General features: G+C 34.1%; 2 protein-coding genes across 9 annotated transcripts; one reads left to right on the plus strand and one right to left on the minus strand.

Annotated features, from left to right (window-relative positions):
* Nucleotides 1–613: 613 nt before the first annotated feature.
* LOC128674826 (zinc finger protein 675-like) lies at nucleotides 614–3,292 on the minus strand. Of its 6 annotated transcripts, none has more exons than XM_053753747.2 (2): nucleotides 3,274–3,292; nucleotides 614–2,376 (listed from the first exon to the last, which is right to left on the minus strand). In XM_053753747.2, the coding sequence occupies exon 2, from the start codon at nucleotides 2,336–2,338 to the stop codon at nucleotides 647–649; it is 1,692 nt and encodes a 563-aa protein (XP_053609722.1). In that variant the 5' UTR covers nucleotides 2,339–2,376; nucleotides 3,274–3,292; the 3' UTR covers nucleotides 614–646. The 6 variants fall into 6 exon arrangements, with proteins under 6 accessions (XP_053609722.1, XP_053609721.1, XP_053609718.1 ...); XM_053753746.2 differs by lacking the exon at nucleotides 3,274–3,292 and adding an exon at nucleotides 2,773–2,901; XM_053753743.2 differs by lacking the exon at nucleotides 3,274–3,292 and adding an exon at nucleotides 2,708–2,892.
* A 421-nt stretch (nucleotides 3,293–3,713) lies between these two features.
* Nucleotides 3,714–19,458, plus strand: LOC128674828 (uncharacterized protein). Of its 3 annotated transcripts, XM_053753752.2 has the most exons (9): nucleotides 3,715–3,906; nucleotides 4,535–4,653; nucleotides 5,358–5,531; nucleotides 6,462–6,554; nucleotides 9,117–9,334; nucleotides 11,222–11,445; nucleotides 12,526–12,615; nucleotides 16,785–16,937; nucleotides 19,225–19,458. In XM_053753752.2, exons 1-9 carry the CDS (start codon nucleotides 3,844–3,846, stop codon nucleotides 19,267–19,269), a joined length of 1,179 nt encoding a protein of 392 aa, XP_053609727.1. In that variant the 5' UTR covers nucleotides 3,715–3,843; the 3' UTR covers nucleotides 19,270–19,458. The 3 variants fall into 3 exon arrangements, with proteins under 3 accessions (XP_053609729.1, XP_053609727.1, XP_053609728.1); XM_053753754.2 differs by lacking the exon at nucleotides 16,785–16,937 and having other exon boundaries at nucleotides 3,714–3,906; XM_053753753.2 differs by lacking the exon at nucleotides 12,526–12,615 and having other exon boundaries at nucleotides 3,716–3,906.
* The last annotated feature ends 178 nt before the right edge of the window (nucleotides 19,459–19,636 follow it).

The raw sequence follows: 19,636 nt of genomic DNA on the forward strand, positions 1-19,636 counted from the left end.
GTTTTTCTTCTCGTGTATTTGTAATAAATACGTATATTGTGTGACGAAATGAGAGTAACGAAAAAAGATATGACCTTTTGTTCGCTATAGGAAAGATTTCGTGGATTCGGCAGATTCTGGGATTGGAATTCCTTTCTCTGTCTACGAAACAATTTTTCAATTAGGACATGATTTGATTTCTCCACAAGCGTTCCTTTCCTGTTTGGATGATCAGGAAGATATTGGAGCAGTAACTAGTGTAGGTATGCTAGCAATGTCACAAGCCCTTATGGGGTTTTGGTGCAAAATAGAAATATTTACATTTCGCTGTGAAGTGCTGAAAAGTAGGTGCTTATTTTGCGTCAGACCATGTATATAGTACTAACGGCGCGTTCAGTCTTTGCTCGGGTAACCAAACCATCTATTGGTGAAAACCGCATGTAAATCCATGCAGTAGTTTTTGAGTTTATCGCGAACATAATAAGGATATACACTACATATACCCCGGCCGCCGTTTTCGGCCATGGCCTGGGATTATATACCTATCCTCCTCTAATTAGGTAAATACTTTGCTATTGGTTGTTATGAAAGGACATCAATGAAGAATTGATAGTAGGAAATGAGAATTCAAACAACAATAGCAATAAATATGTATTAAACATATCACTTAATTAGAAACCTGTACACATTTTGGGGCATTTTTGACATCCTTTTTATGAACTTTCTGGTGGCTTCTCAATTCTTGACCTGTGACAAAATTCTTATTACAAAATTCACAGTAATGCTGACCACTCCCAGTGTGCCTTTGAACATGTAATTTGTAATCATGCTTCGCAGTGAACCATTTCATACAATATGTGCATTGATATCTCCTTACTTTAAAATGTAATTTTTTCAAATGTGATAAATAATAAGGTCTCCAATCAAAACTTTTCCCACAAATTTCACAAGTGATAATTTTGATTTTATCCTTGTGGTGCATCTTCGTATGACTGTGTTTTCCATATTCTGTGACAAAGCGCTCAGTACAATAAAAGCACTTATATGTTTTCGCATTTTCATGAATCATTGCTACATGTTTATCTCTATATTTTTTTAAACTGAAACTTTTTCCACAATATTGACAAGGGTATGATCCAGTATCATGTATAACCAAATGCTTTTTGATTCGAGCTAAAGAAACAAAGGTATCCCCACATTCTGGACACACGTGATTATTATAATGTGCATTCATGTGAGAGTCCAAATAGTGGATATTTGTATGACGTTCATCACACAAAGCACAATGTAAGTCCTGACTTAGTTTATATGGTATCAATCTTGTATAAGCTTGATCAAACTGCACATTATGTTTATCAAACAAATGTTGGAACATTTCGTTCCATCCTCGTATTATTTCTTCACATACAGTGCAGGATAAATTTTGAATGTCAATTCTTAGAACTTCATTCTGCCAGAAAGGCCTAAGAATGGACTCAATAGCATCAATTCTCTCATTTTGGTGCTTCTCAAATGTATGAGTTCTCAAATCCTCAGTGTCCTCATAATAGTCCCCTTTCATATAGCAATAGGCACAATAAAGCTTAGTAGATTTGACTTTAAAAGGCATACTATTGGTCATTTCCAGAATTGCCTGGATTTCTTCGACAAACTTGATTTGTTTTTCGGTTCTTTCTCGCTTTTCCTGCCGTGTTTCATCAATTGGAGATTCAGATCTTAAACTACACATTTTAGCATTGACTGTTTTGGTTGGTATATTGAAAATTTTTGCTGCTTGTAACTGGGAAATTCCTTCTTTCTGAATCATTTCAACACACCTTTTCAAATCTGCCTGAGTATAATTGCGGTAGCTGGAACGTTCACATTTCTTTTTTTTGTTGGGCCATTTATTATCAGATGCACTCTTAGTGGCATCAGTAACTATTTTATAAACTGATTGTTCCACAATATCTGCATCTTCTTCCAAATACTCAATCTCACCATACTCTGTTTTAACCTCAATGTCAGGAGATATAAACTCTTCTAGGTTCTCATTATCTTCTTCGGTCTTTGAAGCTATTTTTTCTAAATTTACCAATTCCATGCCTTCTTCAAACCCCTCCTCCAGTAATAGATCAGCGGAAATAATTTCTTTCTTGAAATGAAAGGCATCTCGAAGCCTTGTCACACATGTGTCACAGATATACTCAACAACGTCATTAGATTCCCAGGCTATATTAAAAGTCTCCATAAGCATTTCACCATATATTTCTTTTTCATCTTCCCAAATGTGCTCCTTCCATATGCTTTTCATGTAGCCGTATTCAAGGCAACATCTACATCTACCATAGAATGTGATTATTTCATCTTTGGACTCCATCTTCTACCAAAGGCGTATGTTACACTTCATGCAAACACCTGTAAACACGACACAACCTCTGTTATGATAGGAGTAATACACAGAGTAATACTGTTCTGTGAACACATCTCAGCAGCCAGTCCCACAGAGTGACTAATAAAAAAAATATACACCTATATTGCGTGCGAGATTCAGACTAGGACCTACCACCTATAAATATATAGTATTATACATTTAGTTGGCAAATAAATGAATATGAATAAATATGTGGTGTAAGCACTGCGAGCATAACCAAACCACAGAATACGTTTTGGTTGTCTGAAAACAGAAAATAAAATTAATGAATGAAGGTATGTACGTAAGTACTATCTACCTTAGGTAGGTACCTACTCTATTTTGTGATTATTTTTTTCTGCTTTTTCCTTCCTCAAACGTTAGAAAAACAAAAATCCAACCAGAGTCAGACCAGCCAGCCAGAGATCCTACAAATGAGATGAGCAAAGATAACTATAGTTATAGTGCTAAAGCCTAAAGCCAAGTGAAAAAAAAAACAAGAAGTGGCAACGGCAAAGAGTCGCAAACGTCGCACAAAGAATAAGTAATGTAGGTAGTAGATAATGTACCTATTTAGGTACTTATGTAGGTATCATGGAATATAGGGAGTATTGAGGGAGTATTACTACACATTTATCCCGCCAGAATACAGCACTGTATGTTAGGTAAACAAAGCTTTGCTGCCTTTTGCTATATCGATTAAAACATTTATTTTAGAATACTTTATTAATCCTTTCATTATGTAAGCATGTATGGTAGATGTCGCCACACATTCGTTTGTGAAAATATACAACAAGGTTGCATATTCGGGTGGCTAAATATTGGGAAAAATCGTTTTTCATAAGATAAAAAACTTCCACCAGGTACCAATCATGGTAGATACTCCGTACAAGTACACTTACTAAATCCATGGTACCAATCACTGGACTGGAGGTAGGTAGCACAGATTAGGGCCCCGCGCGCTTTAGAAATCGAAACTATGACAAAGGGACATTTGATAAAAATACTTTGCAAAATAATTTAAGCCTACTAGTTCAAACCCGCGCGCGGAGCCCTTTCTAAATGTATTGTTCAAACCACGATATTCCACCAGCAAGTACCTAAACCCAACAGATTTGTTCGCCGAATTGTCATGCCATATAAACGTAGTGATTGTGTTTGATATGATATCTTTTTGCGGAGTCGAGCCAATATTGTTCAATACGATCTAGGCTTCGATCACAGAATTGACTCCGATCAACAAATAAAGCAGCGGCTTTGCTCGCGCGTGGTATAGTCTGTCACTGTCATTTTTAAATCAATCACATTTTACATTAACATTATCTTCTTTGTCATGTCGTCATGTCTGTCTCTGTCAGTCAGTCAGTTGCTAGCTGAACGGTTCCTATGTCTTTTGTGTTTTTCGGTGTTTCTCGACTTGAAAGTAAAATTAAATATAAATCGCATTCGGTGTTTTTAAACTATCTGCGGAAATGGACGCCGAGGAATGTCTTAAAGAATGGGAAGACTTGTTAACAGATTACAAACGGTTAGAGGTGTGTAAGGATAATAACGTAATACCTTCCCTGACCTATGTTATATTGTTACCATTTTATTATAGCTATTTGGACGGTTTAATTAACCTAAGCTACATTTATTTTTGCTATTATCATAAAATAATACGATAAGGAAAGCTAAAAAGCCTAATTTTCTTCAGCAAATAAAAACTACCTGCACTATGGATTGATATGTATATAAAAAGCGTGTTTTATATTATTTTAGCTCCTACATATCGTATATCTGATTTGTACAGGTACAAGTTTTTATAGACCATCACTTAGTCTATGTGAAAGGAAACATTGAGGGGCAACCTATGTCCTGTGTCGATTACTTCACACATTTACTATGACAGCTTTTAGATGGCGGTAATTGCATAGTCATTTTTCTTGATTTAGGTGAATTATACTTAAAACTTGTATACCCTCAATAAAGAAGAATGGAGCTGTACCTGACATAATTAATTGCAATATTTGGTAAGAGGTATATGTATAAATTAATTCCAGTAAGCTCAGTTTTCTGCAGGGGTTGCAACAGGTTGCCTTGGACAGATATTTATGTTGATAGGATAAAAAAAGTCCAGTGGTACTGGATTTAAAAGATGCTAATTAAAATGATTTATTTCAGACTGTAAACAAGGATTACATAGCAAAATTAGAAGAAGTTGGTGAGCTTCAATCACAATGCATGAAAGAGTTGGAGCACCAACGCTATCGCATGAATGTTATCGCAGGCGCATTGAAAAGGTCAGATCCATTATCTAAGATTACATTTGTATGTAAACATCACTTCACTCATTTCAGTTCTCTAATTTATGTTTAGTTGTTTCTAGAATTCCCAGAATCAGTGATCTAAGGCATGACATTGTAGTATATCTAAGTTGTGGCATTTCATGAAATGTTTTCTAATTGAAAATGATGTACACTAGTACTGCAAAAAAATAACAATAAGTACATTAAATCTTTCAAAATGCTTTATAAAATATATTTTCAAGCAACAAATATGTGTACATTATCTATCTGATACCTGCCTGATAACTTTTAAACTGCTAATTCTCTGTTCATATTAAATGTCCAGTAAAGATAAGACTTATGTTCATTACAATGAGAAATTCAATAGGATTGAATTGGTCACACAATCTTATGGCAATCTTTTAAAAATAAGTCATTATTGTTTTCTTCATATTCTGTATATTTTCACTTCAAGGTTTTTGGCTGTGGTGCAAAGTTCAAAGCCAGCTTATGAATAGATAAAAATGATTAAACTATATCATGTTCAACTTAAAAAAGAAAAATTTTTTTGAGAATTAAATATAGTCTCTGCAATAGCCATTACATAAACAGGCCATTAGAAACTACTTCCACCATTTTTTTAGCTGATCCACATAACATAACTTTACATATAACTTAAAAAAATGTAATTTCACTAGTTTTGATTTCATTTCAAATAGGTTAGAAAAGAAAGGTGTGACAAAGGATGAACGAGTGGCAAATTTGGAGAAAGAGATCATGAAAAGGAAAGCCATGCTCCATGAGATCAAAGCCACATTGCCCAAACAAAACAGCATGTATCTGCGTATAATACTGGGAAATGTGAATGTGTCTATTCTAAACAAAAATGACAAGTAAGATGCATGTTTATTACTTTAGTCTGCTTTGGCTGAATATTCCCAATGTATTTATTATTTGAGTAATGTGAACTTAACTGACTCATTGCTGGGCATAGGTAAATATTTGTAATAAATCATTAAATTGTATGGGCTTAATGGACTAAGCTATTGTGGGTTTAATGATATTATGTCATTATACCAAGGCCATTAACAAAAATAACTAATATAATTTCATGTGTTAACAATCTATTCTGATTATGTTATCAGATAATAGGATTTTAAATAGAAAACAAAAATAATAGACAATAAATCTTTGCTGTAATATATAAAAAACAAAGTATACTTATATAAAAAACAAAGATGTTTTCTATACTTACTACATTAATTTATGCTTTGTTGTTCCTACTAAACCTAAATATATAAATATTATTTAGTACTTATTTATTACTAGCTATTGCCCGCGGTAGTCATGTTTGACCTCGGGTCATTAACTATATTTATATGCAGACTTATGATGGTCCAGCTAAATTATAGGAAATATAGAAATGACGCCTTAACAAATAATGTTCAGCCTGATGAGCATTTTCTGATGATGTATAAAAATCGAAGATCTGGTACATATAAAGAAGAATCATATGATAAACTATAGGAAATATAGTTTTTCAGTCTGATGAGCATCTTCTGTATGTAATTAAATTTCTCTAATCATTTTGACTCTTTACCAAAAATTGTTCAGCCACGCGAACGAAGTCGTGGGCAGCTAGTGTATAATATATAAAAAAAACTACTCAAAAAAGCGTAAAAAAGCCAAAACAGAATTAACGTACTTAAAAATGATGTTTTCGTATATTTCAATGGTTTCTTTTACACCACAAGCCTTGACTTTATACCGCAATCATTTTAAGTGACTAAAGTAAACACTTTAACATTGTTTTTTTTTTTCAGGTTCAAATACAAAGATGAATATGAAAAGTTCAAGCTGGTACTGAGTGCGATAGCATTCGTTTTAGCTGTTTTAAATCTGTATGTAGATTTCAGGTATGTTTTGTTGATGTTTTTTATCTCTCTTATTAAAAAAAAATCTTTAAATTAAATTATTCTTTCTCATGTTTGACGGAAGTACGGGATAAAACATCTCTCTTTTTCATCCTTTCATCTTCGCGTGTGTCTGGTTCCATTTTGAGCTGTAAGACCGTGAAGCCCAGGGCCAGCGTAAATAAAACTTGTAATTATGAAGAATCGGCGGTAACTTTACAACTTGCCGTCTGCCCAACGTCAATCCTCTTTGAGAATGCTATCATTGCCTATCAGCTGCCAAGGACTTGGCCAGGGCAAGGCTGAAGTCATGCAGTGTCAACATTTGATTTCGATTTAAAAAATTTAGTCTTCTTGCCGATGTGTGCAATCAGGCAGAGTGTATCAATGGGTGCCAGTTTTTTTTTAAAAAAAAGCTTGTTATTATCATTAGTACCTCCCTTTAATAAATACGTTAAAGCATACTTTAAACTAAAGTATGTTTTCTCTTTCTATCAATGTCAAAAATTTTAAAGTGTGATAGTGACAGAACTTTTTATGAATTACTAGCTTTTGTCCGCGGCTTCGCCCGCGTAAATTTGAAAGGTACCCTATGACCTTCTCCATACTTCAAATTATACGTACTTATGCAAAATTTCAAGAAGATCGGTTGAGTAGATAAAGCATGAAGAGTTAATATTAGTTAGGATGAGAAGTGGACTACATACAATTAATATTTTTATATATTTTAAGTATTTATGCACTCGCTATTTAATAATAATATCTGAAACCCCGGTGATTGATATCAGTTTCTTTCTTGATTAAAACATATTTAGGGCTTTATTATCTACATAAACGGATACTATAAAAAGATTAAAATTGAATAATCTTCCTACTATATTTGGATACCTACAATCCTACATAACTTTTTAGTTTCACCTATCCCGATATTTGTCAGTCTGTAAGAAAATCTTGCAAGTTAAATTTCACCTACTTACCCACTATTCACCTACTAAATTTCCCACGTCGCTTCTATTTCTATCAATTATGATAGCTTGACCTGATGGTGTCCAACAAGGGAACTCAACAACGGTTTACAGCACGGATATGGTGTTTCTTTTTCACACATTTAATACAACAAATTCTCTCTAATAATAGAGTAATCAAGTTTGTGGCAAAAATGACATTCAGTCTATACAGTGTAGAAAACTGATTTTTAACGAACTACTTTTGGTTTGTAGTGTCGAGACAAGAGACCCAATACTCTCATTTATTTTCGATATGTATGTACTATATAGACTATACTGTAATTCTTGTGGTTGTATGGTTGTAGAGGATATGCAGTTCAATTTCGGAAACCCCACTACGGGTGAGTAATGCATAGGGTCAGCGCAAAAGAGTCAAAGGTTCGAAGTACAAAGGACGTTCTGCATGATAACGCCTTATATCAGCGTTTACCACAGTGAAATAGTTAAAATATGACAATAGGGCAGTTTGTTATAAATGTAGATTTAACTCTTTAATCTGAACGTTTCCTTGGTTTAGAACCCAGGGTCCACTTTCCAAAAATTTCTTCTTTACCACGCCCTAAAATTGCCTACGTTAGGGCGCTGTAGACAGTATTAACTCAGTACACTGCCATTATCAAGCATCGTTGTGAAAAAGTATGTAAATTAATACACATATTTCTATACCTCCAAAATACTTTTGTTTGTCGAAGGCGGAGGTAAACAAGCCCACTTTTTATTTCTTACGATTAGATAAACGGTCATCCAGTTGGCCACTATCTCTACCTGGCTTAAAATCCATGACACGGAAAATATAACTTATTGCTCATGCAGTTATGTAAGCGTGTATTCGTTCGTGCACGTGTTTTTTATGCATAAAATTCTTATTGAAATGTTAAAGTTCATCTAAAATAATGGTCACTTAAACAAGTTTTACAGTCAAATAGTAAATAAAACCCAGCAGGCATTATCTCCTAAAAATATTTAGAAAATGTGTTTATACGTCGCTATCTTGTTACCCACCTGGTAACACACGTGTCAGCAGAGGTATAATAAAAGTCAAGTTGCCCATCTTTCTCCTTATATAAAGACACATTCCGTAAACGAAATCTCAACCAAAAGATAATCACTTTGAATGAATATATTAAAGTATAAAACTTAAATTCCTCCTAGATCACCTTAAGGTTTATGCTACTTGTTTTACTGTGGGATTGATTCTGGATGTAAGTCACAAGTGACTACTCTTCGACTCACGATATAAATCCACTCGTCTATATAGATTGACGATTTCCTTCCAGACAACCCTCCTTTTTTATCTAGTTACTAGCTTTGATATGACCACTCCATAACCTCTCACGAAAATTGTCGGGCCGGACGTAAAAACAAAGTCATAACCGAACCTTAATAAAGGTAGTTTTTTTTTTTAATTAACTACGGATTTTAGAGCTTAAATGAGACGAAGACATTTAGCGAGCTCCGGACTTTGAAGCCTTACGGCCGAGAATGTTTAACCGGGAGTTTGTTTTCTCTTAAAATCCGTTTCAAAGTTCAACTGGTAATTTTTTGTTAATGTCGGTAGACCGCTGCAGCTAATACTGATATTCCTGCTGGTCTGGTACTACTGCACGCTGACGATCCGCGAAAGCATCCTGAAGGTCAACGGCTCCCGGATCAAGGGCTGGTGGAGGCTGCACCACTTCGTGTCCACGGTCGTGGCGGGAATCCTTCTCATTTGGCCCCAGAATGAACCCTGGAACGAGTTTAGGCACACCTTCATGTGGTTTATCGCTTATATCAGTGAGTATATTCTAATTATCATTTTCTGTTTATCTTATAACCTTTGGATCTCCGGACGACTTTATAATAATTATACTGGAGATGGCATGATATATTGTCATCTGGTTAAACGATTGACGATATTCAATTTTTAATATTAACAACAACTTTTGCCCGCGTGAATTTCCCACAGGAACAGTTATTTTTCCGGGACGACACTGTACTCTACATGTATGCAAAATTTCAAGAAAATTGGTTGAGTAGATAAAGCGTGTAGAGGTAACAAACAAACTTACATTCGCATTTATAATTTTAGTTAAGATAATCTTTATATGGCAAATAAGCATATCAAATTAGCATAAAAATTTATAGTGCTGACTAGAATTAGATACTTCTAAAAAGCAATATAAATTTTCCATATAAGCTTCATACATCATAGATAGTCAAATCTTAACACGGAAACAATACGCTTATAAGATTTGTCCTTCTCAGCAAAACAGTTATTAATTATCTATAATTTAGCTACTATTTCAATGTAATCCGTGACGTTAGGTCAAAGTTTTCATATTATCAAAACAGGATACAATATATATCACTTATTAAGATCAGTAAGTTAGTCCCAAAGATTAATTAGGTAAACACGTGACTCATCGAAATACATTGTTATATTTTTCTCATATATATTTTCATTGTTATTTAAAGTTATCCCTTTTGCCCTACTATACTTTGTACTTCCGCGTATAAAACTCATCTATGTGCATGACCATTTAATTTTAGTCATGCACCTAACTGGGTCGATGGGTTTGCGCCGAACTATTTGAGAAGAAATTGGGCAAACACTGGACGTAAACCCATCTCTGATGTCACGCATTAGCAAAGAAACGCCTTCGTTGTTTAAACAATTATACATGACCAGTATTAGCCAGGAAGGAAGTTGGCAACTTTTGTTTTTTCGACTATCGTAAAACAGCACATCATCTTACCCAAATTCATTGCAAACTCGTCGCTATTTATGCGCCACAGGTAATGTTCATGCAGGGTAACTTGATGTGCTGTTGACTGTACACTCATAAGATTCACATAGTGGAGGGGAAGGTCGCAATAACGTTTGTTGAATCATGCGATTGACCTTTAGACGTTCGCTCAATTTGTGTAGATTTATGAAGATGAGCCATTAAATGATTAGCCATTTAATGAATTTTGATATAGAGGTACAAGAAACTGTGACTACAAACTTAGCGAATTTTGCGAACCAACAAAAATCAAATCATACTTTTATAAACTCCGTTTTTTCTTACAAGTCTTGTTATATAAAAAAATTTACCACGTGTTTTGATGATATTTATAGCTATATAAATTAAATTAGACTTTTTAGGATTACTGCCGTGATTAATTAATAAATATTTTACTTTAGAATGTATTCTGTAAGTTTGAACGAATATTTATTTTTAACAAAATTCAACAATATCATTGATTGCATGTTAGGCTAGTAAGAAAAAACGGAGTGTACTAATATCAATATCAGGTTTAATTTCATACCATTGTTCATCGGCTTTGATATAGAACAGACACCCGTTAGTGTAGACTAGCGATAATTAAACTTTTCTGTAGCCCTAAATTAAAATATGTAAAATTATATATAACATGGTTCATGTGTGTCACTGCATTCAGTACGTCATCTCGTAAGCAGTTGACACTGTTATTAGACTTTCAATAGAGTTCATATTTTATAATTAGTTGACTTTGCCATATGAGTTACTCAAATAATAGTAACAATCTTTTTTCTAAAGCGTTTTTCATGTTATAAGGCTATTATTAGTAAGAAGGCTATTATTAGAAACCGTTAAGCCTCCATAGTCGTGACCTCTGTTATACGTGAAGACTAAATCCTTAATCATAACCTTTCAGGTGTGGTGCAGTACATGCAGTTCCGATACCAAAGCGGGGTTCTATACAGGCTAAAGGCCCTGGGCGCGCGGCACAACATGGACATCACCATCGAGGGCTTCCACTCGTGGATGTGGCGTGGGCTCTCGTATCTACTCCCGTTCCTGTTCGGAGGTTATGTGTTCCAACTGTACATAGCCTACACGTTGTACCACCTCAGCTACCACCCTGAAGCCACGTGGCAGGTATGTTCTAACCTTATCTAATAATTGTATTAATTAGGGCGTCTGCTACGTCATACGAGCGCGCGGCGGATTGTGCCCGTTTCAGTCACAAATCTAAGACAAAGAAAAAATTCATATTATATTTTTATAAACTTCCCTACCCATCTCTTACAAACCGGTAAATTGGGCCTTAGAATGAGGCATTTAAATTTAGGCAATTAAAATAAATAAATAAAATAAATAGATAAATTTGTCCTGTTTCTTATCTTCTACTACGCATTTATCTTTCTTTTATGAGGGAAACGAAGGATATGGCAGCCTAAAGTTATCTACGTCACAAATCTTAGGTGCGAAATAGATGGAAAGAACCCGTCGCGGGTCGCTTATTTCTTCAGATGAAAAATTTGTGAATGAGACTGGTAGACGCTGACGCTCGATTCAGCGGACGCTTTGATATCTAACAACTTTTGCTTAATAATAAGCACTAGAACAAGTTTAGAACGATTCCAGTCTATAAAAGATAGTAAGACTATTAATAGCATGTGATTCTAGGTAGTCAATAAAAAACTATAATATTCTGGCTTAAAAATTTGGTATCAAAGTAGTAAAAAAAACAGTAATTATCTATCGTTTCATATAAGTATAATTTATAGACTAGACTGGAAACGGGTCTTATCATAACGAGGATTTCTAAACATTGTAAATAAACAAGGTGACCTTCTCATGACGATTTTCAAGTTAAATAATGTAATATATATATTTCATAGTAGATTACTTACTTCAACATAGTACTTTATATATTTTTTGTATTGTAATAGGGTAGTTGCCATTAAGGCCAATCAGACACTTTTTCCATGTGGCAAAAATTATATGGGGCTTGTGTGATGACAGTGGGCACAAGTGATGGCTCAAATATTAGAGTCGAAAAGCATTTTAATGATAACAAACAAATGATAAATCTTGTGTCTTACTATAAATAAAATTGTTCAATTTAAGTCACATGTGATATCGTGTCTTATGTGAAAGTATTTATACATTTGATTTTATATTGTAAAATGTAACCTCATAATAAGAGTATTTCCGTAAAACGCAACGCACCAGGTGGCAGCACTGAGTATGTCGTTCCTGCTGCTCGGCATCGGCAACACAGCCACCACGCTGTGCGTCATTCCGCAGAAACTCAGCGAACAGGTAGAATGCTGAATGGAGCTCGCAGCGCACGTGTTATGTGGACTAGATTTATACACGTTTCGAACCTGCCTTCATAAAGCGATTTATAGGAGATAATATTATTATATATATTGATTAGATTGAACCCCCGTATCCATGAAAAAGTATATTTAGAAGTATATTTTGCCACTATCGCACATTACTGTAATTGACATTAACAGAACGAAACAACATAAATTAACAAAATTAGTAAAAATCCAAATTCTTATATTACAATGGCGCTGCTTAATATTATTTTTGTTGAAGTTTTTAGTTTTTGGCTATCTTCGATTCAAAAATAATAGACAACGTTTCGTAGAAAGGCCACGCAAATTTTACGCAACTGCTAATTTCATATCCGCAATTTTATTTTAATTTCATAGTCAATCAATTTATTTGAGATATTAAAACTTAACTATCTTACATAAATCGCTTAATTTGGACAGGATCTTTGCCACGATCGCCGCTTTTCGTAATATTCGAAAGAGTTATTTAATACGCCATAGATCACATAATAAGCGTTGACTTTTTCAATTCCTAAAACATAGTACAACATTTAACTTCAGCTGTGGCCTTGCTCGATGACCCTAGCTAGGTTAATGTTAGTAACTTAATTGCAATTTTGATCTACCTACTTGCAAAATAGGCAATTTGTGTTGAGCAGTTCATATAAAGAGTTGTGCGTATAAAGGCTTTCAAATATTATAAAACGCGGTTTTGCATGTCAATATTGTTTGTATGCGTAGTGTCGCTCAAGTGAGATTATGTTAGATGCCATTTATTATTTCTCCCATTTGCTTATTACGATATTTATTCTAATAGTTTTGAAATCAGCTTGAATGATTTTGTTTGGGGTTGAAAAGGAAACAATATATCTTGAACTCCTATAATGGGTGTTCATATTTACAAGTTATTTTTGATCATCACTAGATATATCTCACGAGATTACCCTTATTCTTTTCAGTGCCAATGAGTCTCAAGTATGTCTTTATGAAATGATTACTTACGATGTAAATGACTAGGTAAATGTCATTGAATTCTTACTTGAGCTGCACCTTCGTTAGAAATTAGATAAACAAAGAAAGCATTTGTAGTTCCAAAAGTTTGTAATGTGGACCAAGTTCATTCGTAGGATGTTGTAAGTAGTGAATATTTATATGTTCTTAGATAATGTGAGACTGGGTACACACATTCACACGCATGTTAATACCCAACTCTCGTTTGAAGGCGATTACGATGACGATCTCGTTTGAAATTGTTAGTATTATAATTATATATGTTACATCTGGTGTCGTCAGTAGTAGAAAACGGAGTTGGTATAAGAATTTACATCTGAATATAAGACACGTCTTGAAGTGTGTACTCGGTTCAGTATTCTTCAGTAGAACACATATAAGATACAGTGTTGGCAACGAGTAGATCTTAAGTGATCAGCGTAAAACATAGTTTGACGCACATGCATTTGCTGGTATGGTTGCTCTCAGGGCTTGGAAACGTACGTTTTTTAAAATAACCTTTTGAAAACGTTATTTTCTGTGTTTTACAGTTCGATTCGCAACATTTTGTTCGAAACGAGATTTAACTAGAGCTGAGTCGATCGCGATTGATCGAGTTGTAATGATTCGATCACTACCCGTGATCAAGTGATCGAGTCACGAAATTCTAAAAGATTTTATCATTAAAGACACGGTCGCCGCCCGCTCATGAACTTTTTAGCATTTTCACAACAATGTTCGTTCTCGGGTTCAGTTCGCTCGCGATACGCTACACCTGTACCTAAAATGAATGAACTTGTTTGTTTAGATTGATTTCATTTTTGATCAGTTGCGCGGTGACCTGTGACCCGCGAGTGCATATGCGACGAAGTCAATCATACAATAGAACCTAAATCCATTGATCCACGAGGTATAGTTCCAAAGTGATCGAGAATCTCTGAATGATCGAATCATTTAGACTCGATCACCACGCTTACGGGTCGTAAATGACCCGGGTTACAATAAATGATCGATTGACCCAGCTCTAGATTTAACATTAGACTTTGTAGCGGGAGCCAGGTTATCATGCTCCCCCGCCACAAAGGGAAGATCTTCCCGCCAGGCTAGATGTTGCGTCTGGGGAACCACCGCACGGCTCGGACGGTGTCATGTCGGAGGTTGTATATATGCTGCCAATCGAAAACGCATTGTCTGTCTAGGCTTACTAGCTTCTGGCAGTGAGTCGACCGTAGTGCCATCTGTCCGTAGATGTCGTGGATTATTTGTGTGGCTTGTTATTCGTTGCGTTTGGTAGGCTTTCTTACATCTGCGGCGTTGTCCATGTGGCGTGGTAGATGTCGCCACGGTTTCAATTGAAAACTGTTTAAACTGCAGAGGCGGTTGCGGATAGTAGGGTTGTAAACTTTTAAAATAAGTTACAAGTTCAAAATCAAAATAAGTTACAAGTTCAAAATCAAAATAAGTTACAAGTTCAAAATCAAAATAAGTTACAAGTTCAAAATCAAAATAAGTTTTAACACTTAAAAGAGAATAATTAAAATTTTGTTGATACTCAAAAACGTTATTTATGAATCAAAATGAAATCGTTCTTAGGCGAAAACATTTCGAAAAATAAAACGATATACGATATCCAAGCCCTGTTATGTCTGTAATTTAATAGTGTCATTATGGGAATCAACTCGTTATCAATAACCCGTTCTAAGAAGTAATTTGTTTTTGTCATCGTCCAGTCAGTCATTCTGACAAGTTGTAATACTTTGACAAGAACATTTTTCTTTCTAAATATAAATTAATGTTTATTATCGTAATTTGTTATTAATTTATTTATAACTTGTGTGTGTATTCAGTCTAAGAATCTTAAACAATGACTTAATGACAAGATCTGATTTTATATTATGTATTTTTATAGAAGAACCAGCTATAGTTACAGTTTATGACGGTAATAGATTTCTTATTTATCTCACTGAGTTGTTCCAAAAATCGTTGAGTTTATGTGATGTAGGGGTTGGCGCACATGCGGCGCGAACGCGCGTTTGCATTGTGGGCTAACGCCATTCGAATTCGCCGCTAGGGGCGCTGATGTCGCGTGTTGGAAAACGAACCTTTCACAACATCTGCGCCCATAGCGCCGAATTCCCAGGCATAAGCCCCATTTAAAATAATATAATGTACTATACCGGTTGAACTTGGCTATACAAGGTTGATTAATTACTTATCTGCAAACTTAATAATTTAAAATACTTGTGTTTTTTTTTGTTACTTTCTCTGCGTGTGGGTCTAATGTACGCCAACCCTTGTTGTTCGCATGATTGGTCTATGCATGCACATAGAGTAAGTAACGCATTTCTATGGTGTAGTGATAGCACAAAGTCTAGTTTGACCAATGTACTACATATTTTTAACCAACAACGTTGTTTTAATCTTTTTTACTTTGGGTACCTATACAGATACAGTGTCACGTAGTTCATTACGGGGTAGATATAATTAATATTTTGTCGTTGCGTGTGTTTATACATCATTCGTGTTCTGATCCATAGTCCGTGAACTTACGTAATTTGTTTACTAAAATTGTTATAAAATTTTCACTTTAGCAAAGATCGAATAATATATACGATCTGAAAGTGACATAAGATTGGTAAGACCACCGTATTCTGTATTGGATATAAACATTAATGTGACATTTTGTGTAGTACATAAGATTGACTGCATACTTTTTTAAATTCTGATATCTCCTTTTTTCATTTAACTACAAACCTAGTCATATTTTAATACTACTGACTGTTAAATGTGTATATATTTGGGTATAATTTATTATTTATGAAATAGAGGTTGTCTGTATTTTATTAGCAAATATGGTGTAGTTATTAATTTTGGTAATGGTACAGCAGAAAGTGTCCACATGGTCTACTCATACTCTACGGGAGTCTTGGTAATTCTGGTACTCTAACGGTTTTTGTGTTTAGGATAACAAAACAAAAATATTATTATGTAAAATAGTATTTTGATTGTACTTAACCAGCTTTGTATGTTTTATACATAAAACTATGAATTAATCGTTGATTGTTATAATTGCAACGGAATAATAAATCTGTTTTTCAGTTGCATACAGTTGCATGTTTTATTTATTTTTGTTTTCTTGTTTGCGACATTCGACAGGTGCCTTATCTGGCGGCTTTGTATCTTTTGCTGCACTTTTGCAACATGTACACAATACTGCGGACACTGCGCAAGAAAACGCAAGGCGGACTCAAGCTACGATACAAATTGCGCGCAATCGCTTACCGGCTGTCCAATGAGGTCGCTGTTTTGGTACGTGTCACATTTTAAAGGTGGTTCGATTCATACATTGCGTTTATTCACGCTAATGTACGTGTACTGCGCAAGATTTCAAATTAGAATTTTAATTTAATCGAGATTTTATGGCATTTTTGAGTTTTTTAAAAGTAAAATGACATAATTAGATATATATTGTAGGTAGTGAGCCTACAAACTACTTTTTAATTTAAAATCGTGTGTAGTATCGAGGTTGTGAATGCTATGTGGGTTACATTCACATATCAGGGGAAATGGTGGTTGTGTCTATTTGGATGTAGGCTCAAAGCAATCCCGAAGCTTAGACCAATTTGCTGAAGCAATCTTATTAATCCTATATTAAAAAAAAAATCATAACTGGTCCACATCTTACCTGGGTTCTGTAACAATCTAGAAAACGGTTGGTTACTAAAATAGTGGTGGCAGTTCTGTCTAATAGGCAACTGGACATTTTTTATTATTAAATTCTTTGAACAGAATTATTAGTGAAAGAACCTCAATAACCAAAGTATTATAATAATCAACCCAGGAATACAAATTCCAGGCTGAAAAGCAAAATGAAGTGATTTGTTTTGGTTTTAAAAATTCTTAAAATATTCAATTTTAAGAAATTTTAAAACCAAATCTTAAAATATTCAATTTTAAGAAATTTTAAAACCTTGCCCGGTCCCCTATTATTAAGTACCTACATGAGCATTTTATATGGCAACATATCGATGTCACGACTGTTATCTGTTCGAATTTCAATTGTTCGAAATCGGTACCTACGCCGAAGTTTTAAATGCCAGATAGCTCCTTTTACTTTTTACTTATTTTGGTTTCTAAAAACTTATTTATAAAACTTTCCGATTGTTAAACACATGTAATTTTTCTTTAATGGAAGTTTTACTGAGAATCAATTTGTCTAGCCTTATATTCATAAAAAAGTTAAAACAGCTAAAATATGTTCTCTTTTCTGTCAATTTAAAATATAAAGTGCGATATTGACGAAACATATTTTAGCATATAAATATAGAATTAACTTTTACGAAAAATCAGTGTTTCACATAGTATATTTTTATCATTTTGTAAAGACCTAAAGGTTTATTTCATTCAAAATAAAACATATACTCTATGTAAAAAAAACATATTGAGAAATCTCCTTCAGTCGTATTCCTCATGACCGAGGGTCATGGTCAATAAGTGGAATGCAGCATACATAACTGCTTGGCAATATTAACGGAGTGGTTTACCATTACCTTCTTCATTCCACACACTAGATGGATGATAAATTAATTACCGAATTAAAAAAAAACGTTTTAGCTCTAGAAATTCGTTCTATCACCATTCGAATACAAGATAGGTTAACCATTTTAAATACAATCCGTTGATTTTGTGAGTTTTGCGCGCCCTCTGACGGTACTAGCCTAAACTGTGAGGAGAGAAGGCTAGAATTTATATATTGAGATATGCTATTAAAATGGAATTCACTCAAACATTATTTTACCATTGTAATGAATTTATCACTCACACATACGAGTATTTGTTAATACTCGTATGTGTACCTAGCCTGTCTACCTCATCGTGATTTCTCTGGGGCATTAAGTTCTAGAGAAATATTACCTACAAGACTGACATTGAGATAAATATAATATCAAAAGTGCGATGATCTAATAAAGAGAGACATATTTTCTGATTTTTCTCCTGGCTGTCCACACTTGATCTGTCTGATTATATTAAGTACTATGGAACGGTAAGTCATATAAATATTTAGTTAGGTGTTAGCGTTCCCACTAGTTCCTTCCTTCCCAATAAGCCAATCAAAATACGAAAAAGGGGCATTTACTTATTCAGGCCTGGGCAGAAGCAGACGTGACCACATGTAGGTACCTAGAAATAAATTAATTTGAATAACGATATTTATTTTTCTCAGAACTTGTCACATGACAACCGCATGATATGTTTGTTTGGCTTCAAATCCTTTGTAGTGTTGTTTTGTTGGTGTAGTGTAGACCATTGCATCATTGATTTAGTAATAAATGTTTACTTTAGTTTATAATTAGTGCTTGGTTGTGATTGTTAAATAATGTTAAAATATAAACGAGATTACTAATAACTTTAAGACGATTGATTACTAATAACGTTAAAAATCTGTAAAAAAATAGTTACCTATATGTACTTAAACATATTTCCTTAAAATCATTTTTACGATGATGTCCTTAATCAGTAACAAATACTAACAGTGTAGTAATATGTAATTAACTTTAAAAGTAGATTTCAATCTGGACGTTTCTATCAATTACAGGAGCAAAAGTGGAGACAAAGTAAAGTGGAAAGCAAAACGGAGTAACGATGTGGTGGGCCTAATAGTCTATAGGTGATTTTATGTATGTCAGCGATTAATAAATGTATATTATGTAATGATTAGTATGTTGTAACATTTCTAAATGAACATACAGTTTATATTTTCTTATTCAATTTAAAATTATATAATGGTGTTATTATATGATCTTGTAAATATAGTTATTTCATTATATTACAGTTGCGTCTTATTTAATGCGAATAAATCTTAGTCTGACGCAAAAAGTTACTAAAAATGAGAACTTATCTCAAACGTGAACCTGTTATCCGTTTTCAATAATGAGCCTTTAGCAGAATTATAAAAACCATATTTCAACAAAAAGAAAAAATACCCGGGCATTGGGCTTCGATTCGTC

This window comes from Plodia interpunctella, chromosome 13, assembly GCF_027563975.2.
Source record: "Plodia interpunctella isolate USDA-ARS_2022_Savannah chromosome 13, ilPloInte3.2, whole genome shotgun sequence".
NCBI classification, from domain to species: domain Eukaryota; kingdom Metazoa; phylum Arthropoda; class Insecta; order Lepidoptera; family Pyralidae; genus Plodia; species Plodia interpunctella.